Source organism: Clavelina lepadiformis, chromosome 7 (genome assembly GCF_947623445.1).
Source record: "Clavelina lepadiformis chromosome 7, kaClaLepa1.1, whole genome shotgun sequence".
NCBI classification, from domain to species: Eukaryota; Metazoa; Chordata; class Ascidiacea; order Aplousobranchia; family Clavelinidae; genus Clavelina; species Clavelina lepadiformis.
Window position 1 is genome coordinate 527,969 of NC_135246.1, and position 25,347 is coordinate 553,315.

The 25,347-nt window shown below is 38.7% G+C and overlaps 3 protein-coding genes across 11 annotated transcripts; 2 read left to right on the plus strand and 1 right to left on the minus strand.

Annotated features, from left to right (window-relative positions):
• The first annotated feature begins 2,676 nt into the window (after nucleotides 1-2,676).
• LOC143465819 (UDP-xylose and UDP-N-acetylglucosamine transporter-like) lies at nucleotides 2,677-4,749 on the plus strand. The gene has a single exon (XM_076964314.1). It carries the CDS (start codon nucleotides 2,729-2,731, stop codon nucleotides 3,824-3,826), a length of 1,098 nt encoding a protein of 365 aa, XP_076820429.1. The 5' UTR covers nucleotides 2,677-2,728; the 3' UTR covers nucleotides 3,827-4,749.
• Nucleotides 4,386-22,746, plus strand: LOC143465818 (uncharacterized). Of its 9 annotated transcripts, none has more exons than XM_076964308.1 (26): nucleotides 4,386-4,502; nucleotides 4,750-4,979; nucleotides 5,846-6,001; nucleotides 6,493-6,662; nucleotides 6,828-6,892; nucleotides 7,317-7,366; nucleotides 7,754-7,803; nucleotides 9,698-9,778; nucleotides 9,852-9,935; nucleotides 10,086-10,187; nucleotides 10,642-10,860; nucleotides 10,942-11,052; nucleotides 11,305-11,421; nucleotides 12,463-12,747; nucleotides 13,134-13,966; nucleotides 14,027-14,747; nucleotides 15,026-15,283; nucleotides 15,700-15,798; nucleotides 19,464-19,522; nucleotides 19,613-19,803; nucleotides 20,135-20,230; nucleotides 20,370-20,532; nucleotides 20,607-20,690; nucleotides 20,896-20,990; nucleotides 21,058-21,266; nucleotides 21,701-22,746. In XM_076964308.1, exons 3-26 carry the CDS (start codon nucleotides 5,892-5,894, stop codon nucleotides 21,835-21,837), a joined length of 4,389 nt encoding a protein of 1,462 aa, XP_076820423.1. In that variant the 5' UTR covers nucleotides 4,386-4,502; nucleotides 4,750-4,979; nucleotides 5,846-5,891; the 3' UTR covers nucleotides 21,838-22,746. The 9 variants fall into 9 exon arrangements, with proteins under 9 accessions (XP_076820423.1, XP_076820424.1, XP_076820420.1 ...); XM_076964309.1 differs by having other exon boundaries at nucleotides 13,134-13,846; nucleotides 13,907-14,747; XM_076964305.1 differs by having other exon boundaries at nucleotides 13,134-14,747.
• Nucleotides 22,747-23,001: 255 nt separating this feature from the next.
• Nucleotides 23,002-24,584, minus strand: LOC143465820 (uncharacterized). The gene is made up of 3 exons (XM_076964316.1): nucleotides 23,824-24,584; nucleotides 23,319-23,565; nucleotides 23,002-23,215 (listed from the first exon to the last, which is right to left on the minus strand). The coding sequence occupies exons 1-3, from the start codon at nucleotides 24,013-24,015 to the stop codon at nucleotides 23,103-23,105; spliced, it is 552 nt and encodes a 183-aa protein (XP_076820431.1). The 5' UTR covers nucleotides 24,016-24,584; the 3' UTR covers nucleotides 23,002-23,102.
• Nucleotides 24,585-25,347: the final 763 nt, after the last annotated feature.

A 25,347-nucleotide genomic window follows, 5' to 3' on the forward strand; every position in this document is an offset into this window, starting at 1 on the left:
TGAGACCAAGCCATTAGAACAGTGGTTTCCAACCTTTTCAGGCTTGGGGCACCTTACAGAAGAGACAAATAGTTTGCAGCACCCAGCGGTAGGATATAACAACGCCCTATACCGCTCTAAAGCTCTCATGATAGGGAAATCCCCAACAAGTAATTTGTTGGAAAATAAAAACATCGTTTCTATTAACAGGGAAACGTTTAAAATACATCAAATTTGTTTCGTTTTGCGGAGCTCATCTCGTTTGTACACAAACAAACTTAATTTTAAGTTACAACTTAATGGTTTGGACGAAAGAAAGAGAAAGCTGTTTCACCTTGATACCAAAATGTATAATCAACAACGACCGACTCAAATCAGGTCAGGTCTTTTCAAATATTGCTTTGAGTCAATTGAAGTCTTTCAAGTTAGCTTCCAGAAAGGGTTTTGACCCAAGGACCGTTTTACAAAAAGCGATTCGAGTCACACACTCGAGTTATTACAACTCCGGGACATAGACATCAAGAACTCATTGCAGGAGAGAAAAAAGGCTTCTCGCGCTGATTTTTGGTCTCGATAAAAAGATTTACTCGTTTGAATGCCCTAACTTTGTAGGCATAAAACCTGAAGTCATAACTCCTACTGATAGCCACCCAACTACATAGAAAAATTTACACAGATCAATAAAGGACGTAACAGCGCTGGGTTTTGTTCAAATCTTTTTTGATGAAATTTGCAACTAGAAGTAAACAAAAAACGAAAGATAAAACCAGAAATTGTCATCTCAGACTACAAGACTTGTTGGAAGTCGGTCGTTTATGAAGTCACAATTTTAACATAGTTTCGCCTTTTCCGGTTTAAAGTATTTAAAGCTTCAGTTTACTTTCGCCATAACTTATATAACTTACAATGCCAAGTTCAAAATTAACATTCAAGTACACCGAACCGAAAGCCTAAATATATACATCAATATATATCAATATATTTACATCAATATAACCTGAATACCCTAATATCGCTACGTTACTAAGACTATTTTTACCAACTATTGAACTATATCGATTTTATTGACAAAAAGTTCCCAACTTAGAAACTCCGAAATAAAAGTATATTGCCTTATGGGGGCAATGCAGTTAAAGAACTTATAATGACAGCAGTTGGATGATAGGATTGTATGCTAGTGTCATCTGAACTTATAGCAAACCGAAATTTTGCTCAACGCTTTTACTGAGGAGTGAGGTAACATTTTTACCGGAATTTAACCGTTTCCAGCTTGTAACTGAAGGTTTAATGCTCGCCAGTTTAAGGCTAGACAAGTTTGTCTCTAGCCTTTTTCGCAACGTTAGCGCCACCTTGCAAACACTTTCTATCCCAGCTGACTAATATTTTTGACTTTCGCGTGCGCAAAACACAGGATCGTAGCAGTTTTTGGCGGACAGTGACAGAGTGTGAGTTTTTCTTGTCCTATCTAGGCCTACCCTAGAAATGTAAGCTTGGATCCAGGTTAGATATGTGGGCTAGCTTAAAAACCTATAGAAAATAACGTTTAAAGAGACTCATTCTGTCTGTCATTTTAAAAAGCATCCAATTTACATCCGCCAAGCTGCCAGCAAGTGATGCGGTCATAGAATAAGTACCGGTATTGTACTTGTGTAGACTAGGCCTATATCGGTCATTTTGTTGTACTTAGCTGTCAGGCTGTTGGAAACAGTATAGATTATTTTGCTATAGGCCTAGATAAAATACAGAAATAAGAATAATAATCAGTTAATAGCCTATTAGGCTATGAGACCAATGACAGTTTGGTAAAAACGGCAGTTTACGACGAGAGATCGTCCATGTAACTAGCTTACAAAGTACAAACACGCAAGTTTCAGCATATTAGCGTTCACTGCAGCCTCAATTCTATGTTAATTTAATATAAATTACAATTCAAACAACCACCTTTTTAACCAGTCATCTTAAATACTGTAATTTTGAAAAAAAAGCTTCAAAACTGTAATAATGTAAATATTGCACACCTGCACACTTGAGTTAGTGCATCTGCAAATATGGCACGAGTCCAAATGTGACTCATGTAACTCCCATCATGAGAGTCTGCATGCAATTTGCGCGAGTCGAAAGGTTATAAACGCTACTAATGTTTTTGTTTATTGTTTTAAAGCCTACCACATCACATTGTTGTGTAACTGCATCACAATCGCTTTTATTACGTGTTTCATTGTAAATCGAAGTTACCCAGCAAATACAGGCATTGTACAATATAGCATTGAAACCTACGTCTTTACGCTGGGAGTAAGATGGATCAGATTTGGTGTTGGTAATTGCTTTTATTATGAGTTTACTCAGTATAGTACGTTAAGGAAAGAACTAAAGTTACTTTTTTGTTTATGTTATATGTTGTTTATGTTAACGCCATAAAATGCAAAGCCTGTCGGAAAAATAAAATTTGAATTTAGGATTTTTTTAGGACCTGGTCTGGCTCTGGCTCGCGAGTCAGACTCGCGGACTGATGTCGGATTTCCCCTCATGCCTACTGGAAAGTTTTCTTTTAGTGCGACAGATAAATGCGCCAATAAATATAATGCCAGAATTTACGCCAACCGGCCAACGTCATACTTATATATGGTGTAGAATATTGGACAATGCAACAATTCTGCGCCAAAAACAATTAACTATTTCAATATTTTTTTATTACATAAACTGTAAGATATTATAGTTTGTTTCTTGATAGCTGTAGGAAGCAGTGGCAATGGCAACTCTAGGCGTAGTACTAGGGATTACTGGTGTAATATCAGCCTGTTGCGTCAACGTGATCTTCTTGGAACACCTGATAAATGCTTCTTCAAGCTCTGGAAACATGATTGTCTTCTTCCAGTATCTTTTTGTGTCTATGGAAGGCCTTATTGTGTACAGCAAGTTTGGACAAACGAAACGAATCGTTCCTTTAAAAAATTACCTTGTCATGGTAGTCATTTACTTCTCTGTGAGTTTGACCAACATAATGGCGCTCAACTGCAACATTCCCATGCCGCTGCACATGATCTTTAAGTCAGGTTCTCTCGTAGCCAGCATGTTCCTTGGTAGCATCTTACTCAAGCGCTCGTACTCACGACAAAAAATCGCTGCCGTTGGTTTCTTATCAGTGGGAATATTTATTTGCACACTCGCGACAAGCTTGCATTCTTCATCATCTAATGCTGTGGGGATGGATTCTGGCTCGATGTTGGTTATGATGGTTGGCATCACTTTGCTCATGTTCGCTTTGCTCATGTCGGCTAGGTTGGGTATTTATCAGGAAACGCTTTTCAAAACTTACGGACAGCAATCCCGTGAAGCCCTTTTTTATAATCATTTCCTGCCACTTCCACTTTTCGTAGTCGTAGCGCCGAGCATAATACAAAACATCGCAGTCTTGAATCAGTCGGAACTTAAACCTGTTCCTCTTCTGACCGAGGGGTACGCCCTCATCAGTGGAGATGAAGCCGCTTTTGAAACAATTGTTCTTCCAGAGCTATGGCAGTACATGATCGTTAACTTGTTCACTCAGTACATTTGTATACGTTGTGTGTTTTATCTTACAACAGTTTGTCAATCCCTTTCTGTTACCTTGATCATCACCCTGAGAAAGTTTGTCTCTCTCGTTATATCGATTATTTACTTTGGAAACCATTTCGGTTCGCTCCACTGGGTCGGAACGGCTTTTGTGTTTTTAGGGACATTCTTGTACATGGACGTTAAGCAAATGGTGTCGAAGATTACAAGTGGTGAAGTTGAGGAAACGAACCACCATGAGGACACAGTTCGAAATGGTTTTAGACATCAAACATCCAAATTAAAAGAATCTTAAGTCAGTTAGAAATTTATTGCTGCCTTTGTTACATTCCAGCCATGATTTGTTCTTTAGCATGAAGCGAGTTTAATTTTTAATCGTATAGGTTCATCGTTTTTTAGACAGATGGTTATAAAATTACGTAATTTATATATAACGTGTCATATAGAGAGAGAAGTCAAAAATATAACTTATTTTTACAAAAGTCATGTTTATTGTCAGTATTCATAGTTTATAACATTTTGATTGAAGTCATCTGCAGCTTAACATGGATTGTTTCAATGTTATTACGCTTTTTTTACTAAGCTTGTGTAAGACGCTCACTAGAATAACATCTAAGTATTGGGCTTCATAGTAAGCTTCTTAATCAAGCTTATTGTCTATATGTAGCTTGAGCCTACTAATAAAACATTTATTTGGCCTGTATATTTAGTGAACATTTCTAGATTAATTAGGCTTCTCTTTGTACATAATAGGTATGATACATAATTTATTTGTACTAATTTTTTCATCACAGTTTGCAATGTTAGTGCAATTTTTTGCTATTTTCCTATTTTTAACTTCTTAGACAATTCAGTTCGTCTTCAACTTTGCCTTCAAATTGCTTATTTATTCTTTTGCGTCAATAGGTTTAAATGTTATTACTTTAACCTACCTGATTGTCATGAAAGTTACAAAGTTGTCTCTATAAAATGTAAGTGCTCTTTATATTTTCTTTACAAAAACTAATTTGTGATGAGAGATTCTATCAAAATCAAAACTTTTGAATCCTGTTGTTTTATGGTTGTTGTCTTTTCATATATTTAATATTGCTCAAAATCTTCCACAATGCTTATTGTTTGCTCGTTCATTGTTTATTATTTCATAGACACTGCATAGAGAAAGAAATGAAATACTTAAGAGCATTGCTACCAGATAACAATTCTTCAAATTATGTTTAGGTGGTCGGAGGGCAACGTGGCTTAAAATAAAACGGTTGTGTAGAAATTCCTGGGACTTTGGTTTCAACTGAGCTGCCTTGCATAGACACTTCTGTGCTCAACAGAGAATGATAAAAGACACAACTATTCTCCCTGGAGGTTTGTTGAAGGTGTAAACAGCCATAGAATGCTTCATAATGGAGTGCAAGGAACACAACCACAATGTGACGCCATGTGAAAGCAAATCCTTGGTCAGTGCTTAACTCACCAAATATAGTCATGTGCTTTGCTTCAAGTAGATAATTTCTTTTTAGGTTGTTCTTGTCTAACTCTGGTTGAACAGTTTTACAAACTCATGGATAAATTCGAGATGTATCAAACCGTAAAAAACTTGTTTCATAGGTTAAGTGTAAACTGTTCTCTGAGGTGTTTTGTTGTAGGTTACATATAGCCCATGTTAACGTGTCATTCAACTGAACTGTTGAGGTCATGTTTTTGTATTAAAGTTACTAACAGTGATCCACAAGCAGTTGCTTGAGCATATGTTGTAGCCAGTTACGTTCATTTTATGTAAGACGTTGGCCATTTCCTGTTATAAACCATATTTAAAGCAATGATTTTTTTAAGGTTCTGTTGGTTTATGCTAAAATAAATCTTCTATGAATGTGTCAAATATTTTATTACCCCTCTTATTGTTCTATACCAAGAAGTTCTTTTGTGTAAAGGTATGAAATAGTTTTTGCCATCTTTTATGAGAACATTCTTTATTTTATTGCCCTGTCTTTCATATAAGCCTTTAGGCTCTTCATGAAAAGCAGCAAGATTGCCGGCAAAATGTCCAATTCTCTCATGGCTAGCTTACTGAATGCGCAAAGTATGTTGGCTTTCTATCGTTATTCAGCATCAGCGACCATAACAGGAAATAGTCGTTGAATGATTAATACGCTGCAGGAAGTGTGCGCTGTATGTTAGTACATTGCACCCACCCTACTTGCGCTTAATATAATGAACCAGCGCGGTTAATTCTTCACAAACATTTTCAAGGCTTGGAGATTGCTTGTGTGCATTTGTTGAATCATAAATAAGGTAACAATCACAGTGAGCTTTGTTATTCCAGACAAAAGTAGGGTAATGCAGGGTAGGACATAGACTGGCTCATCGACATGGAGAACATAATGGATTTAACCTTCCTCACGGAGAAGGAACGACAACTCATCCTGGAAGTTTTAAATCGAGATGATGAAGTACGACAAAAAGAAGAATCCCGGATTGAGTGAGTGCCAAGATTTAGAATTTTCAAAGTATATGTAATTGTGATTTTGTCGGATTGCACTGTTTCTCTTAACTTAGCTTTTAAACCTGTGTTTAACATTGAATATTAAATTAGCAAAATGATTCAGCTGTCTGTTGGATGGTTTTTGGATGGTATGTTATGGTATGGATGGATGGTATGGTATGTTTGGATGGTACCAGATAGTATGTTGGATGGTGTTTCGTGTGCAATAGGTGGCTGAGTTAGTTCGCCATCTCACTGTGCCATTTTATGGCAGCTCACTTTGTTTTCTTTTGGGGCGTTGCCACTTTTCTTATTTACACACAGCTCTTCTGTTGTATCATAATGGTTGCTGTTGTGTTTTTCCTCGCCTTGGCCAATAGTAAGAAGGATATCAGGATTGACTGTATTCATGTGATAAATATTCCTCATAAACTCGTTTGGATTTATATGTTGATGTGATTAAAAATTATTTGATTTCTATTTTGAAGGAGGTTGAAAAATAAAGCTGCCCGAACAAACAACCCAACAATCCAGAAGAAAATTAAGATGAGGACCGGTGAGTGGTTCTGGGAGTTGGCGGAGAAACAGGGATCCCTCAAACGAAACGGGACTGTAAATGCATCAGTTCGTGCTTCATTGAGATTGAAGCCAAAATCAAGTTTGTGTTGTTTTATTTCAACATAGCAGCACTGATATCAGTAAACACTACATATAATAAAATTGGAGTTACGGGTTTACGATTCACAAAGATTTGAATGAATCCACACATTCAACTGTGAATTTCATAGAAATAAAAAGAGTTTAAGTTTTTCTTTCATTTCAGGGCCTCCGTTGAAAGGTTCGCCACCAATTGTGGAAATAGAAGCCGTGAGTGACCCTGAACAATATGTAAGTTACATTTTAGTGTCTTTCTAAATATGACACCGTACCACCACTCACAATATTACTTCCTTGTTTAATTTACTGGTTTATTACTTTGTTTTAGGCACATTTTTGTTGACACAGAAGCTTTTCACAGACTATGTTATTTTCTATGTTGTATGATACTTTGTAAAAACAGCTGAGTTTTATGTAAAAGATGGCTGTATGGCTAAATTCAGACTCCAATTTATCTTTTCATTATGAGGTCACAAATGTATGTATTTCAACTTCATCCGGCTTCTCGAATTAGCAAGTTGTTGCAAGTTATACTGGAATTTGTTTTCATACATATTCGTGCGTCGCAATTGTGTGTTATTAGGTAATTAATGAGAGTATGCTGGAATACTGAGAAAAACTTTGTTATAGTTTGATCCTTTTTTATTCTTTTCAGGCAGAGAAGCCGTTAGATGAAGATCATCTGTCTGACAATGTGCATTACCTGTGAGTTATTCTTTTAAGATGATTGCTTTATGTTGAAATGAGCAGGAATCTTAGATTATAGAGAAGTCACAAATATCACAGTATGACAAAAGAAATCGTTTTAAGCTTAAGAAATGGAACAATGGATTGCCCCCATGTCCATTGTTTGCTACTGAAAGTCATCAAACCATGCTTTGAAATTATGTCTCAAGTGTATGGTCTTGTGCCACTGATTTTTGCTTTGTTGTATTGATTATGCTATGTATATACCTGGTCGCTTCTTCTGGTATAATATTGAGGTTTCTGAGTTAATATTTTACAAAGTTTGTCATTGGTCAGCCCAAAATATTGTCATGAAACTTAAAACGCAGAGCAAAATTTTTACGATGTATTTTTTTATTTTAAAAGGAATGACGCCTCTGGTGGAGAAGAGGGTTACATGACCATAGACAACAAAGGTTGGTTTAAGTTGTTTAAAAGTCAAGTTTTGTTGTCATTGTGAAGTCATAAATAATTAGTTTACGCCACGAGCATTTATCGTTTTCCAGCATAAATTTGGTTCAAATCAAAAAACTAGGGTCAAGGCTGAATGAATGCACTGACTGCATTATAATGAAAGTTTGTGCCTAATTGTATGAGCTACTTGCATTAGGTAGCTGCAGTGTGAGCATGACAAATCATTTGACTAACTGTGAATAATTTCGGTTTGAATAAGATTATGGAATACTAATTGGTGATAAGTTGTGTTCAATATTTGGTGAAAACTTGTTAAGCTTTATCATTAGAGTTGCATAATTCTAGAATGATATACGTACATGACTGGTGGTGAAACTGCATTTAACCTCTTATATGCTATGCTTGGTGGAACTTTGGGGTTTTAAGCTGAGTCTGTAATTAAGACATTCTTTGCATGGTGACATAGATAGAATATTGTATGATCAACTTTCAGGTTATTTTTTCATGGTTGAGATTTAATTGATTAGGTGCTCATTAGCCGTAATGATATCAGTGGCTTTAAACCTATTCATTTTAAACAGTCTGTTCGTGTTAGAATTTTATAACTGTTTTAATAGTTGCAAAATGAGTGCTTATTAATCATTGGTTTTGCCCCAAACATAAATAACCCAAGTCATTGAAGTAACAGCTGCTTGTGCCACGTTGGCATGTAGCAATGCTCTTTGAATCACTTTTGTCATTTTGCTGCCTGACATGCTGAATTGGCTGGTAGAGTGCTAGGAAAGAACATGATTTAGCACGCCAATGTTACTGATGCATTTGTGTGTCATATTGTGTTCGTAGTGTGGGTTTTGATGGTTTTTCAGGCTTTGGTATATAATTAACACATTTTTAAATAATTTTGTCTTATGTCAACTGCTATCGTAGTAGTGTCTATTTGTCATAATTCATTCACAAGCTTAACCACTCGGCATTTTGAGTTACCATTATCAGCCTTTATCAAGTAGACTTGGTTGTGAATGGCAAATATATATATGTAGCCTACAGTAACACACACAGGATGTAGATGTGGCAGTATTACGGCCGTGCATCTTTTCATTTGTTATATATTATACCTGGATAATTGCGGAGATGCAGTTGTAGTTATGTAATAGGAGGTAATGGCACTTGTGAAAAAAGCAACTTTCAAACCATGCTGCCTTTAATTTCTTTATTGACTTTCTTCCCTCCTCCAATAATGTCCATGCACCAGATATGTCAAACCGTTTAGAGATTTTGCTATTAGGACAGTTTGAGCAAGAGAAAAGCTTTTATGAGTGTGTCCCAATTTATATCAGTGAATGCTCTCTTGTCCTAGCTCCTAATCATGCTCACGACTCAATGATTCACCTTATATTCACACTGACACATGTGAAGACACCATCATCAAAGTGGCCTGCGCATGTGTCAGTGTGAATATAAGACATTCCTATGCCTTCATTTGTATTTCTTCTCTTCACTGGACCAGTGCTTGTTCTGTGCAAGTTGTGCCGGGCCCACGCGTTATTTTATATTTGCCTTCAGTCTTCAGACCATGCTCACTTTGTAAACGATGCGGTATTGACACGGTTACGAAGCATTGATAAATCAAAGAAAATATAATTTTAATTGTATATTTATCGACTGTTAATTGCTTAACTAATATATATATAGGTTATGGAAAGGTTTATTTTAATAAGCAGGGTTTGTTTTAAAATTAACTTACAACGATTTTGCAAGTCACACAAGGTATGTTCATTGCTGGATTACGAAATCGAATCTTTTTTCGGTACTTATATATGATTTCTAAAACGCAATACATCCGCATTTACGTAGAAGAAGCTACCAAAGGCAGTTAAGGTCAGCCTGTGTTTTTAGTTGAGGCAGCCAATCAGACGCAAGAGATTGAAGTGACAATTGACAGTCCGTTCTCGTCTGACTCTGACAACGATGATAGAGGTTTGTTGTTGCAACATTTTCATTGTTTTCTCGCCATTCCGGATCGATTTTTAATTTTTTGCTCGTTTGAAAGGCATCCCTGTGATAGCAAGCGCCAACGTGCATGCCCCGTCATCATTTACTGAAGGTGAAAGCCACGAATTGCCGCAACAGAATGGTGCATTTATTATTTCATCATATTTATTTAAAGTCATTAATTTCATTATACAGATAAAATTAATCAATTCTTGTATACGTCTGAGATGAATTTTCGGATCATCTGAGTGACTTTTCGCTTTAAATCTACTCATTCATTTTGACATTTTAGATGCCTCGTCATCGGAAGATGAATTAATGCAGAATTTTGTTAATCCTGGTCATGTGGCAGATGCGATGAGGCATGACTTTCATGTTCTGACTCATAATGATGGTAATTTTTGTGTGCCGTGTGCTGACTCATGTGTTTGGCCTCGCTGCAACCCTCCATGCAATAAAATAATTTCATCATCACTGTTGCAATTTCTGTCATGTTTCTTTGCAAGTAGGGGTCGGTATGTTGTGAATTACAACATATTAAGATTTCTATGCTCATTTGCATTCATCTCATTGCATCGCTCTATCTTGCGGCCATGTTTACGTTTTGCTGTCAGCTGTCTGACTTTAACACAGACATCAAACTTTTTCTAATTGCATTATAATGCCTTGATAATGCAATGCTGTGAGGTTCATTTACGCTGAGCCAGTCAGTGTTCTTGTCATGGTTGAAGTCATTTTCAACTTCATGTTGTTTCGGCAGATTATTACGTAACAATTGCTTGCGACTTTGCAAATGTAGAGTTTTATTGTTTTTTCCGATAAATTTTTATTCTCTCTTCTTACCACAGATGAAGGAAGACAAGTTTCGTCGAGCGAAGAGAACCTTCCTCACTCTGATGAGGAGAAAACTTCCAGGGATGAGGACTCCCTCCGATCGAACAGTGTCGAGATTGTGGTTGTCGATGTCCCTGTTGATGCGGGAGCCACGTCTACGACAGGCTCCTCAAGCACGACTTCCAACCAATTAAAACCAGACGAAGACCATCCAGCCAATCACACACTAGCAGGTGGGATGACGACATATTTTGCGCAAAGCTGGAATTTTTCGATGAATTTCATGGGAGACAATAAACATTATTCCTCCACAGAAGAGCAAGTCACTGCTCCGGATGTTGTAGAGGACGAGGAGGACGAAGACACAAAAATCCTCAATGAGTTAGATAAGGCGATGACATCACCGGCTTACCTGGATGCAAAGAGTAAGTCACTAAGTGGTTGAAAATATGGAGCAAGCGTATATTGTAGTTGTGCAGTTGCCGTAGTCAGGTGCAATCTCAGCTTAGTCTGCCCTTTTAGACAGACTTCCTGTATTTATACAAATGGAGCTTTTAATTAATGCTCTCTCCTCTCTGGCTGTTTTGGTCATTTTGTTTGACCTGGAAGTTGCTTTTATGCACAAACTTCCTACTGTATATGATTTCCGTCGCAAAATGATAAAATATTTTATCAAGATGACAACGAGCCAACAGTGATATGTTCGGAAGAGGCCAATAAGAATGATTCTTTGACTTCCTCGCACCCTGAGGGGGATGAGAAAGATGAGCAAGAATGCAAGGATGAAGAGCAAGGTATTCTTTCTCCAATTTATTATTTGGTTTGTTTTAAGTTTTGTAAATCATGGCATGGGTATGAGAGGAAAAATTACTTGTTGATTTGATTTAAATTTGCGATTATCGTTTAATTGATCACTCACTAACACTCATACACAGCTACTTGCAACTCATACTGTCAATGCTAGTTGACACTGAACAATAACATGAGAATATGTTGACAAAGTGCAATAAGTTTGTTGAGATTTGTGTTTTAGATTATATTTATCGGTAGTTTGAGTCGTTGTATCACATTGTAGGGATTTTTTAAAATTCTAAATATTGACCTAACAGAGATTTTGTTCATTGTGTTAATATACACTTGAACGTTGCTAGGATCTAGATTTAATTGTTTAGGTCCTCATTAGGCGTAATGGTATCAGTGGCTTTAAACCTATTTGTTTTGAACAGTCTGTTGGGGTTAGAATTTTATAACTTTTTTAATAGTTGCAAAATGAATGCTTATTAATTATTGGTGTGGCCCCAAACATGAATAACCCAAGTGATTGATCTAACAACTGCTTGTGGTGCCCCACGCTGGCGTGTAGGTCTCATGCGAGGTTAGGGTGTGCGCCAGGTGTAACAACTAGCACAGTGTGGTTGATATTGACGGAGTGCACCGAGTCAGATATCTATAAGGCAGTTGGTTGTTGTTGTATGTAAGGTAGCTTGGGTTAGCCGATCGTCAGATTAACAGTTTATTACGCAAGAAGAACGTTGATTGAAAGGATCATTTATAAGCATGCATGTGACACCCTGGTAAGTCTGTTACTTCTGGTAAGTTTATAATTCTCAAAATTTAAGATTAAATTTTGAATATTGTCATTTCTTAAGTTTGAAAATCAACTTTTTCGTCAAAGTTTGTATGTCTTAGGAGGATTAGGTGGTTGTGTGTGGTTTGCTTTAACTGAGATTTGCATGATTTGGTGAACAACAAAAGGTTTTAAAGTTTTTGTTGCGATTAAACAATATGCTCGTTTGTATGTTGAAGAGTTGTAATAATTTGTAGACCGTTGACAGGAATGTTGACTTTATCAGAAAACTCACACGTCTCCCAATCACGAGAGGATCAATCTGAGAATGTTTCTCATGAAAACGCCGCAATGTTTGTTGAATATAAGGAACCGGATTCTCCAAAAGATAGTCATGATATTTCTATGGATGAGGCGATTATTAACTACCAATCCGATCATGAGATGTCTATGGATGATAGCAAAACAGCAGAGATAGAGGAGATTAATATATCGGATGTCTGTGTTGAAAGTTCATCGGATGATTCAGGATTGCTTCAAGCTGGCTTGAAAGGTTGGTAAAATGAAAGTTGTATAATTGTTTATAAAAGTATATTTTGCACAAACCACTTCATGGTATGCTTGTCTATTTTGACAGCTTATGTGAAACTATTCTAATTTGATTCTTCTCTGCAACCTTCGTAGCATTAAGGTTAATAATGATAAAGGCTTTTTGAACGATACGTCCCAATTATGTAAAAGTTTGCTTAGATCGAAATCCTATGATTGGCTTAGACCACAGGTCATTTCATGGGCTAATGGTCCATGTGGACCAGTGTGTGTCGGAATCTCCAACATGTTAATGTTTGCTCCTACACGAAAACATGCTGTGTGTTGTAATATTGTAATTATTATGATGTCATAGACCAGGTCATTGTAATTGAGTGAATTTCTTCTTAGAATCGAAGGTTGTTCTTCCTGACTCTCCCTGCAGCATCCCACAGATCGTGATCACGGACACTGATCCCATCAGCAGTGAAGAGGAAAGCTTCGACGATGATCTAGAGTTCTCTGAAGACGATGATTATGACCTCACTGAACCCAACGAAGTGAAACAACCAAACAAAAATGTGGAAGCATTCAATGAAATTTCCGATGAGTTGATTGAGACAACTGAGCAGGATGAGAGCAAGGTGGAATCACAACCTCTACATCATCGCGATGAGGCCACAACTGAGCAGGATGAGAGTGAGGTGGAATCACAACCTCTACATCATCACGATGAGGCCACAACTGAGCAGGATGAGAGTGAGGTCGAATCACAACCTCCACATCATCGCGATGAGGCCACAACTGAGCAGGATGAGAGTGAGGTGGATTCACAACCTCCACATCATCACGATGAGGCCACAACTGAGCAGGATGAGAGTGAGGTCGAATCACAACCTCCACATCATCACGATGAGGCCACAACTGAGCAGGATGAAAGTGAGGTGGAATCGCAACATCCACATCATCACGATGAGGACACAACTGAGCAGGATGAGAGCGAGGTGGAATTGCAACCTCCACATCATCACGATGAGGCCACAACTGAGCAGGATGAGAGCGAGGTGGATTCACAACCTCCACATCATCACGATGAGGCCACAACTGAGCAGGATGAGAGTGAGGTTGAATCGCAACCTCCACATCATCACGATGAGGCCACAACTGAGCAGGATGAAAGTGAGGTGGAATCGCAACCTTCACATCATCGCGATGAGGCCACAACTGAGCAGGATGAGAGTGAGGTGGAATCACAACCTCCACATCATCGCGATGAGGCCACAACTGAGCAGGATGAGAGCGAGGTCGAATCGCAACCTCCACATCATCACGATGAGGCCACAACTGAGCAGGATGAAAGTGAGGTGGAATCACAACCTCCACATCATCGCGATGAGGCCACAACTGAGCAGGATGAGAGCGAGGTCGAATCGCAACCTCCACATCATCACGATGAGGCCACAACTGAGCAGGATGAGAGTGAGGTGGAATCGCACCCTCCACATCATCACGATGAGGCCACAACTGAGCAGGATGAAAGTGAGGTGGAATCACAACCTCCACATCATCGCGATGAGGCCACAACTGAGCAGGATGAGAGCGAGGTCGAATCGCAACCTCCACATCATCACGATGAGGCCACAACTGAGCAGGATGAGAGTGAGGTGGAATCGCACCCTTCACATCATCACGATGAGGCCACAACTGAGCAGGATGAAAGTGAGGTGGAATCGCACCCTTCACATCATCACGATGAGGACACAACTGAGCAGGATGAGAGCGAGGTGGAATTGCAACCTCCACATCATCACGATGAGGCCACAACTGAGCAGGATGCATCTGATGAGAGCAGTCCATGCAAGGATGAAATAAAAGAATTGATGATCCTTGAGGAGGGACACACATCTAATGTGAAAGAAGTTGATAACTTGGGGGAGGCTCCTTGTGGAGCAGCTGATGAGGATGATCTTGATTCTTCACACGAAGAGATTCCATCTCAGGAGAATGAATTTGAAGCGAGCAGTGGTAGGTGAAGTAGGGAGCCACTCATCCATAGATTTGTACCCACTGCACAGCTAAAGTCGGGCTTTCTCTGGTATTTGTGCCCTATTTTGTGCTGAGCAATTTGATGTTTGTTCTTTGTAATTCCAAGTTTATGAATTTTGGTTGATCTGCGATCGTGCCCCTAACCCTGTCTGACAAATTTCTCTTTTAAATAAACATTTTACACATCTCAATGATAAGCAACGTTTGAATCGTCGAGTTGTTTCCCAGGTTGATTTTTCCTTTGATTATTTTTTCAGATAATCAGCCTGTTGCTATTGTTGATGAAAACGCTACAACAGTTGTTGAAAATAAGGAACCTGACTCTCCGAGAGATATTCATGATGTTTCTATGGATGAAGTGGTTATTGACAAAAACTCTGATCATGAGATGTCTATGGATGAGGGCAAAACAGCGGACATAGTAGAAACGGAGATAAATATATCGAATGTCCGTGTGGAAAGTTCACTGGATGATGAAATTCCTGCTTCAAGTTCGGCTCAAGCTGACTTAAAAGGTTGGTAATATGATGTCAATTTTACGAGTTATTTAAATATTCTAAATAGGTTTTCATGCAGGATCACAGAAATAAAATTTCCAGTGTTATCAATTTTATTCCGGAATGTTTTTCTTAAGGGTTGAGCTTAAGTGCGTTGTTCTCTGCCATTGCAATTAGATACCATTGAAGCTTCAGTGCTTCTTAATTCTTCTCGTGATTTATGACCCGGCTTATTTGACCACCTTTCTCAAACACTCACCACCTATTGTCAATAACTTTTGCTACCTTGGGAATGTTTGTTTTACGGCCTATGTCACATACCCACCTATGTCGTTTCTAAAGTATGCCGTAGTGTCTGATTCCGTTTGTTCATACTTATTGCACTTTTCACTCAAACTTATTGCACTTTTATGTTATTTTTTAAACTAATTCAGAGATTGTCTCAGATGAATGCACCAAGCAGGACCCTCTAGTAGCTAGCTGTCAATCAAATCTGCAGGACTTGTATGGAACTGGGCCAGGTAGTGGGCCAGGTACATTTGCATGCTACAGGTGCACCCCGGGTGATATAAAATTCAACCTACACCGCTTAACATCCATGCATGGTCACTCCAGTGGAGGTTTAAATGCAATTGCCGGCTTCTTACTTCGATGCATGTTGCTGCTTTCCTGTAATTGAAGCAATAAAATACTGCGATGACATTTTAAGCCTGATTGTAATTGGAAGCAGTTTCATTATGACGTAACAAAGCATAGTCTTCAGGCATTGGTCAAAGTTGGATGCTTGTGTATAGGATTTTGCTATTTTTGTTATCATGTCCGTAGTATATTTATGCACTCTCGGCACAATTTAGGAGAACTCTAATAGTTTGACTTGAGTCAGCTTTTTGCATGCTACATAGGATGTGAACACACATACATGGTTTGAATAACTGTCTTGTGTATTTATGAATTAAACAGGTTTTGCTAAAATCTAACACAAACTTAATTAAATTTCTTCATAAATTTAGTTTATTGGTCAACACACATCATGTGTGGAACCACTTGCCGACAGTTACAGGCAAGTTGGTTAGCGTATATTCGAGACATGGAGATCATATAAAGTATTACTCACCACCAAGCATTTTACGTTGTAAAGAAATAAAGAAATAACAATGCTTCTGACTAATATCTGAGCCGGTTGAAAGTGGTGTTGGGCACTTAATTTGAAATATTATTCTTATACTTACTACAGGATACTTATATTTACTATTCTGATACTCACATTTAATATACTGTTGGTTATTTCAACTGCTTTTGATATCTGATTAAGTGGAACGAACTCAATGATCAAGAATGTTATTTCTTTAAGTCACCACTTGCAAATGTTTGAAAATCCTCAGCGGCGAAGGTTCAACATTTTGTTTTTCATTTGTTTTAAAATTATTAATTTAATATTTTTATAGAGGCAGACGCTGTCGCCCCAGTAACAAGCGACAGAGAGATTGAAGCCGGTAAGTCATTCAATTTCATCGCATTACTGTTATATTGATAGACGAAGCTCCTACTTGGTTTCATACGGAGCAGTTTCAGACAATGTTGGTGCTTTTCCTGTGTCAGATTTTGAAAATAATCGCTTTGTCGAATTTTTATTGCACAGTTGAAGAGCAACAGAGCAACGTCGAAAACCTGGGTGAGATTTCCTCTTTGTTGGAAATATTGAAGACTTGACGTGAGTGGATGAGTTATGATATTTCTATTGCAGTCCTCTCGAAGCAGATGCGTCGTCGTGGAAGCACGAGGAGGAAGAAAGATCACAAGCCCCCAGATGAAGAGGATGCTGCTCCAAAGGTGCAGGATGATGGATCCCCCATCCCGGAACATGGTGAGAGCAAGTCCACGAAGAAGAAAGTGGTTCGCAAGGTCGTGAAGAAGAGTCACAAGGAAGAAGGAGAGGAGCCAGGAAAAGTGAAGAAAGTCAAGAAGAAGAAGGTTAAGAAAGTGGCTGCTCCTGCTAAAGATGAAGTTTAAGTCGAAGTTTCAACCTCCGTAAAATCCCGAATTCTTCATCCTGACCTTTTGTTGTTTCATAATTTGTCACTATATGCAGATGCCAAGAAGAAATTATGCGTTGATGTGTTTTTCCAGTTTTCTTTGTGTTTTTCTTCCAGATTTTAGATAAGCCAAGTTTAGATTTCACTTTGTGCAATCCGTAAATATTTTGCGTCACAATTTCTGGGTATTTTTGCACGCGCGCTTTCAATCTTCCTGAAGAGATGCAGGAAAAGTAATCGTATGATATTAAACTTTAATTTTGCTTTTCTTTTTGCAAAGTTTTCAATTGGAATATTTCCAAGTTCTGTAAAACAGAAATAAAGAGATACATCGGTTCAATGTATTGTGTTTGTTTTGTGAGCGACAGTTATTACCGCACATGTCACCTCGCTCGGCGTAATGAATCAGAACGTGTTTGTTATTGTTCTATGCTAAGTAAATAAGCTAGGTTATGCAGCTTTAGTCATATTTGAAGTAATTGTATCGCTGTTTTTAACTGTTATTTATTTCCATGACCACCACAATATGTTTTGTGACAGACAAGGTGGAAGAACTCTCCAATGCGATGAGGTTCATTGAAAAAGTGGAGGAGAAACCCGGTACGTTGAAGCGAGCGTCATATATTGCATGTCTCCTGTTGACTAATTCCTTCTCTGTGATGCAACAGATGTTTTCTCGATCTGCTTTGTCAGCAGTGTCTCTCACTTTGTAGCAAAATATATCGAATAGCGATTATCCAGACTCGATGTAAAGAATGCTTCACTCTTCTGCCACTTCCCTGTCTTGTTTGTGTGACTCAGCTGTGCATGGTTGTGACTTAGATAGATCGACTGCATGTTTGTTTCAGAATCAGCGCGACTCGAGTCTTTTCGTCCTGACTTGACCGCTTGGGTGAAAACGCCACCGAGTGGCTGCATTGTTTCTGGAAAAAAAAGCAAGATTAAGATTTCAAAAGTTTGTGATGAAGCAGAATCGCTGAGGCGTGTCGTGCAGCTGATCGGCAGCAGAGGCGGAAGCTTGGATGCTGTGTTCGGGAGGATTGATGGAGGATCTCTCAACATCATTACTTCCTCCAACATTTCTGCTTCGGATAATCTCAGAAATGTCTCGTCGTTAAGAAAAGACTTCTCTGGTAGCGACAAGAAATTTCACGATATCGTCAGTGCTTTGCTGATTAGTGACCCGGTTGAAACCACAGCGAAAGAACAATGGAAACCCGAGCTCACCAAATCCAACCAATCACAATTCATTGCTGCTCTTGTTGCCCGAGGAAGTCGAGGCATGACCGGTTTGAAATAAGCTCTCGGTTGTAAAATCTGTAGACTTCAAAGCAGAATTTATCCGGTTAAGTTATACCAATGCTGGAAACTTTGACATTTACGTCTTCTACATATTTGTGCCTTATTTAAAGAAGCTTCCACAGTGTGAGCTCAGATGTATCAATGTTTATTTTGCTTCCTATCTGCGAGCTGCAGTTTTGTTTCTCTGCTTTCTTGTAACTGAGAGATTACCACTGATTATTATCACTGCAGGTGTTATGAGCTTGGAGATTATGACACTGTATATTGCACAAAAGGAGATTGTGACTTTATAATATATGGCGATAGCTTCCTGTTATTTGTCGTGCAGTGCTTATTTTTTATTATTCGGTTTCAAACGATTTATTGTGGAATAAATGCTGGTTCTGGCCACTTTATACTTTTGTTGCTTTTTACAACTAAGCTGACATACCACCCGGTCTCAGACTGCATTCATATTATTTATCATGTCCATGGCTTTAACCGTGAACTCAGGCACATAATCAGCCCTTGATACGGGGTTTTATGCAAAGGTTTCAGTTATTTTGCTTGTGCTTTATTTCAATATATTTCTTATTTCTGATCATTTGACATTTGACCTTTATACCATCTTTTATGCATGTCTCCTAGTTTGCAGCTTTCCAGTAGAACGCTCTCATAACTGCATGGATGTAATTTGCTTTTAAATTCTTCTAATTTGTGTTTTAATTTATTTGCAATGCCCGGCTTGGCTTATGTTGCTTTGAATAATTTCTGCTTCTTTCGTACTTTATTTTTGTGAGTTTACGGTAAGTAGAAAATTTTAACTTCTGTTCACTTAAAAGTGACAATTTTTCATGAATTTATCGCAAAAATTTATTTTCTAGGGAAAAAGAAGAAGAAAGGTCTACTAGGTGGCAGCACACCCAACCTAAATGCAATATCGGTGAGTTCTGGTGATTTAGGTTCATCTGAGTGCACTTCATTCTGTATGGACTTTGTGTTTGCAAGAAATTGTTCAATTTGTCTTATTCAGATTACGAAGCCATCGTTTGGAAGTAGTTGGAGTGTGTACAGCACCACTAGTGGCGTTGTGAGAGACGACATAGATGTGTCGGGCAGTGTCGAGATAGGCCTCGATTACAGTTATTCCACCGGTACCCTTAATGTACACGTCGGGTCGTGTCATACGCTCGCTGCAGCTGAGGGAAAGAAATTAAGTAATCCGTGAGTAAATTTTATGATTTCCATGTTGCTAATTCGCTGCTACTGTCACTGCCAGTTACGGATAGACCAGACTGGAACCACAAATTATTGATTCGCATAATGATAATTTATTGTCATTTAGACGTAAAGACATAATTGGTAATAGTTCATGTCAAACTCTAATGTTGCTCTGATATAATGTTTGTCATATTTTGCGTCAACAATGATGTACTCTGTCTTCATTTGCTGTGTGTTAACTACCTGCAATATAAAGAGCTAGATCACCACTTCTTAACCTCACACCACTTCCCATTAGACCACCTCTCATTGATGACGTCATTTATTTTTGCAGCTACGTGAAAACTTATCTTCTTCCGGATAAAAATAGCAAAAGAAAAACGAAGGCGAAAAAGAAAACCGTCAACCCGAGCTTCAACGAGACGCTAAAGTATATTTCTCGTTTAACTCGTTCAAGAATTGAAAGTGCAACACACAGTGTGAAATATCAATAACAACGTTGTTCATTGGTGGCTGCATCGATGCTCAATTAAGTGAATATGCGCTCTTACGAGTCACGTGATGTGCAGGTACGTCATCCCCGAGTCTGAGCTCGCCACGAGAACCTTGAACGTGGCTGTCTGGCACGACAAAGTCGGGGTCAATGTCTTCCTGGGAGAGGTCAACATCACTTTGGACCTCTTTGATTCCTCCGCTCCGAATAAGATGGAGGAGTATCAACTCCTGCCCAGAGTAAAGCTCATTTTGTCAAGTTGCAAGAAGTTGGGATTTTTATCGATTAAATTATTTGTGAATGTCGTTCGCAGGGAGCCAGGGTGGAGGAGAGTTTGAGCAATTACATGGGAGACGTGGATGTTGCACTCCGGCTCTCATCGTCGACGCAACAAGATGTGAGTTTCCTTCTCACCATTTTTTGTATGCTCCAGGTTCTCAAGATGGGGAATTACCGGCTGGCCCAGACTTAAATTTACTTAATAAATATTTCATAATGTTCTTTGGGAAATTTAGAACATGCTGAAATTGCAACCTGGGTTTCAAGGTTTTTGAATGAAGTTGAGTTTATGACGTCATAAAATACAAGTGTTCTTTTCGCAGGCATTCAACGAAGGTCAGTTGGAGATTGTTCTAAAGAACGTGAAGAACGTGAAGCCATCGAAAGCGAACGGGATGTGCAGCGTATACGTGAAGGGGTGAGCACGTCATGACCAGTCATTCGAGCTACAGGAGCTTGCACTTTACAGAATGAACATTTTCCAGGTATTTTCTGCCCGATCCATCCCAGGTCACCAAACAGAAGACGCCGGTCATGACGGGCACGGGCTCTATCGTATTCGACCACCTCTTCGTGTATACCAACGTCCAGGTCGCGGAACTACAACAACGATGCCTCGAACTGTCTGTGTGGCAGTACGAGAAGTATACCGCCAATAAGCTCATTGGCGGAGTCAGACTTGGCACCGGAACAGGTAAATATTGCGTCATCGTCGTCATATGGTGATGGCGTCGGATTTAGAGCTTTATCGCCGAGGTCCTGTTCGTTTTAAGTCGATCTCAAACAGTTGAATTTAAAGATAAAGTTTCTTATTATGATACTTCAGCAAATCTTGCTCGAAACCAGGCCCGACCTAAGTCCACTTTTGCAATTTTCATTGAGGTCCAGTAATGCGGGGATGACTACGTTTTAATGACATTGTTCTTAGTCTAAATTATACAAACTTGCCCAATTAAATTCTTTTTCAAACGATGCTTTTACAATAGCGCACAGGTTCGCACTGGCCCACTTCAAGGTAATCTATTTTTGCCGATAACATAAGGCGTTGATATAAACCCCGTCTCTAACCATGAGACGCAAAACTCCGTCTGAACCTGCTGCAAGGATTAACTCGGAGATCTGTGGCAGGTGAGAGCTTCAATGTCAAGGTTCCCTGGATGGACTCCCACAATGCCGAGGTCAGCCTATGGAAGAGGATGTTACGTCACACGGGGTCATGGGTCGAAGAGCAAGTTCCGCTGAGAGTCGTTGAACCTTGGAAGTGATCGATCACGTGAGCTCGTGCAATATTAACCCGGATGAAGTCAGCACCTTGGCGACCAAGTCCAGTCGCATATGTCGAGTCATTTATCTCGAGTCACTTGTGTGGAGTCATTATTATTCTTATCTCTTATTTGGTTATATGGTGATTATCTTTGCAACGTAGCAGGTGTTCCTATTTATTTCTAACTTTGTGCTTCCAAACGAAATACTGTGTTAATCGACCGCCGCTGTAAGCGTTCCGTGTAGTACACAACGTCACATAGTACAGTGTTGTAGCGTGCTTAGTATAGTGCCTGGCTTTATAACGTCGTGCCAATCAAGATGCATTAAGCCTTTTATATCATACCCCGTATAGTACTCTGTATAACCTTCCATGTACTGGCTGCGTTTCTATTTGCACATTTCGCCAACTTTTAATCTTTGTCTTGATTTATTCGATGGGAAGATGCTTGAATCACTACTGCTCTTGAGTGCCACCCTGTGATGAAAGATAATACTAATCGGTTGTAATTAACATTGTAACGTAAATGGACAAATCCACAGATACATGTATATGGGACTTGCGTATAACCTTGCACTGCTGTTAGATTAGTACCCTGTAATTATGACTGTATATTATGTGTATATTATGTTGTATATTATTATGTGTATATTATGACTGTAAAGTACCTACTTTGTGTGCCATGGTCGAACATAAATACTGCACAATAGTTGTGATGCGTAGAAACGGCCGACTGAAACGTGTTTGTTGTTTCTAGATCGGTCCCTTGCACAAATCATAGGACTCGCCATAACCTAGTGTTTGAGTGACATCTTTTCTATAATATTTCTGATTGTTGCTTGTAAATATTTAAAGCTTGTGCTTGGCGAGGAGAACTTACTCGTATAAAGAGAATAAATGTACGACCGGAGACATCGTTTGCTTTATCTTGAATGTCAAGATTCATGTCAACGGGGTCGTGTTTTTATTTAGCCGCCTTCGGAATGCCAAATGTCGGCGTGTTTCAAATATTTTACCGAAGAGAAATCTCAGGTTTGATTGCGGTCCATGGAAGTTATTGTTACCAATCGCTCATTATAACGCAACAAATTCAATCGATTGTGAAATTTTTTAACCCCTTGTTAGTCTAACGACGTCAAAATTGTTTATGTCGTGCTCAGGAAGCGGCAGCAGAGAGACAACCAACTTTGACGCTCGCTTTTATCGCCAAGTTTTAAATCGAACAACGACTAACACTTGAAAATTAAACCGGAGCATAGTGGTAGCTCAGTAGCTTTGCGCCCCGTCCAATAACTTGCTCAACAACAGTGGTAACTCGGAATGCTTTTCCTCCACCGATGACGTCACAGCGCTGCAAGAGAGGTCAAGTTTGCACCTGTCTGTCAAATTAATCAACAATCAAGGTCAATGAGTTGTGGCAAATACCAAGTTTGGACATGATTGGTTAAAGATTGAAAGTTGAGTATTTAGGGATGTAGATACCTTCCACGCAGCAGATCCCCATCTTCAGACAATATTTTCCTCCAGGAGGAGTCCCTTTTTGGAAGATGAGCTTCTTCATTCTAATCTCAGCTGCTTCCAACATCCCTCTCATCTCTGAGACGTCTTCATTGGACGATGATGTCACATCACACGTAATGTCTCTGTAATTGTCGTCCAGCTGACAGCACAGTTTCGTTCCATAGAAATCACATCGCTTCGATATCAGGGCACGGGGATCGTCCAAACACTGCGTGAAGAACGGGTTGAAACCGGAATTTTTGCAAATATTTTTCGTTTGATCAAATAAAATAAACCATTATAGATATTTTCCAACATAGTGTAACTTTCGATGTGTAACGCTAACTTAACATAGTGTAACGCTAACTTATATTCAAAAAATCTAAATAGGCATACAAGTTTTTTAAGTAAAATCTTCAATGAGGTAAATATTTTGCTTAAATCTACTTCAATTTGATGAGAGGTCTAACTTTAAAATTGCTTTTACCTCCGCTATCCCACGCTCCAACAGATTATTTTGAGGGGAACCGCTTTTGTCCTTTATGGAAAACATTTCCGGAAAAATTCTTTTCCCGATGTAATAGTCCTTCCCCGGACAATCCGCAATGTAGCAACCATCAGAATATAACATGAGCAGATACGCGACTAATAAAACCGCTCTTCCTTGTGTAAAGCACATTTCATCAAGACAGTCTATCTTATGTCACTGCAATTACTCAGAAAAATGATAAAGTAATAAAATACTGTGCACAAATATTCATTACCATGAGGTATTCACTCAAATTGCTTAAGATAGTTTTCGATTTTGTTCATAAACTTCAATAGATTGTTGTTGATTGTTCGCACACGATTAACGATTGAATCAATGGAGTCCCCTCTTTTCACTGCATCTGTCCTAGCAATGAATCCGTTCTAAAATCCTTATAACCATAGGCTACCGAAGGTCTAACACTGCCATCGATTTTCACAAAGATGTTTTCCGTGTTGAAACGCGCCCAAATGAGAATAAGGCATTGACATGACTTCTCTGTGGGCCGAGGTCGACATAGGAACAAGCATTCAAGCTTGTAATTGCTAAAATTACAACTGAGTTGACACCCAGCAAGGCGCGTTGCATTCGTCTTATTATTCATTCTAAAAAGCTCATTAGAAAAAGTTCATTCTAAAGCTGGGAAACGAGGAACACTCAAGAAATAAACAAAACAAGTGAACTATTTCATGGTGTTGTAAATGTTTCTGCCAGTCGTTTGTAATTATTTTTTGTATTAAAGAACACCTTGTTAATTTTGTAATTCTCTTTAACTACAGGTAGCTGCTTTGCACAAGCCACAAAGCCACAAATAAAAAATGCTGAAAATAATTAAGAAATGATTTTAGTAGCTCCACTCGGCTAACTATAGATTAAAAATTATAGCTAGTAATGTAACCAAACTTTTTCTCAGCCAGCAAACTTACCTCTTGACAGCTAGTCAATTAGCTCTTTTTGCTTTAAGAACTTTTAATAGCATTTTCTTCAATAAAAACATCCATCTTACCTCTATGAAACCCAAACGTAACTGAAATCAACACTCGCCCAGCACTTCCCAGCCGAGCGCAACATCACACGAAACAAATTCCACGCAATGAGACAATCAACGTGGGACGCTAAACACTAATTAGGCCCTCGGGGTAGCGATGCGTGACGTTACAAGAGATCGAATAAAAACATTTGTATATACAAACAAGTAAAATAAGGTAGCGCGTGAGCAAACATAAAACTTGACTTGCATGCATAAAAATGACTCAGTTTGAGTAAAAACAGAAGTTGGCCCACACATTTGACCACAATACTAAATGAACCTATATGAGTGGTGCGAAAAAAAAACAGTGTATAATGTGATGACTCTAAAACGGGTGCATAAAAATAATCCCGTGACAGTAATACATAATCACCGGTTTCGCTTATCAAGATAAACACTAATTAATTAATGGCGTATCTCCGCCTGTAGCGGGTAAATTTATTACAAACTTA

Coding starts and splice junctions, on each gene's coding strand:
- LOC143465820 (XM_076964316.1), bottom strand. CDS start 24,015: ATGTGCTTTACACAAGGAAGAGCGGTTTTATTAGTCGCGTATCTGCTC. Junction 23,566..23,823: donor TGGAGCGTGGGATAGCGGAG/GTAAAAGCAATT, acceptor TTCTTCACGCAG/TGTTTGGACGATCCCCGTGC. Junction 23,216..23,318: donor GGGGATCTGCTGCGTGGAAG/GTATCTACATCC, acceptor TTAATTTGACAG/ACAGGTGCAAACTTGACCTC.
- LOC143465819 (XM_076964314.1), top strand. CDS start 2,729: ATGGCAACTCTAGGCGTAGTACTAGGGATTACTGGTGTAATATCAGCC.
- LOC143465818 (XM_076964305.1), top strand. CDS start 5,892: ATGGAGAACATAATGGATTTAACCTTCCTCACGGAGAAGGAACGACAA. Junction 6,893..7,316: donor TGAGTGACCCTGAACAATAT/GTAAGTTACATT, acceptor TATTCTTTTCAG/GCAGAGAAGCCGTTAGATGA. Junction 19,523..19,612: donor CCAACCTAAATGCAATATCG/GTGAGTTCTGGT, acceptor TGTCTTATTCAG/ATTACGAAGCCATCGTTTGG.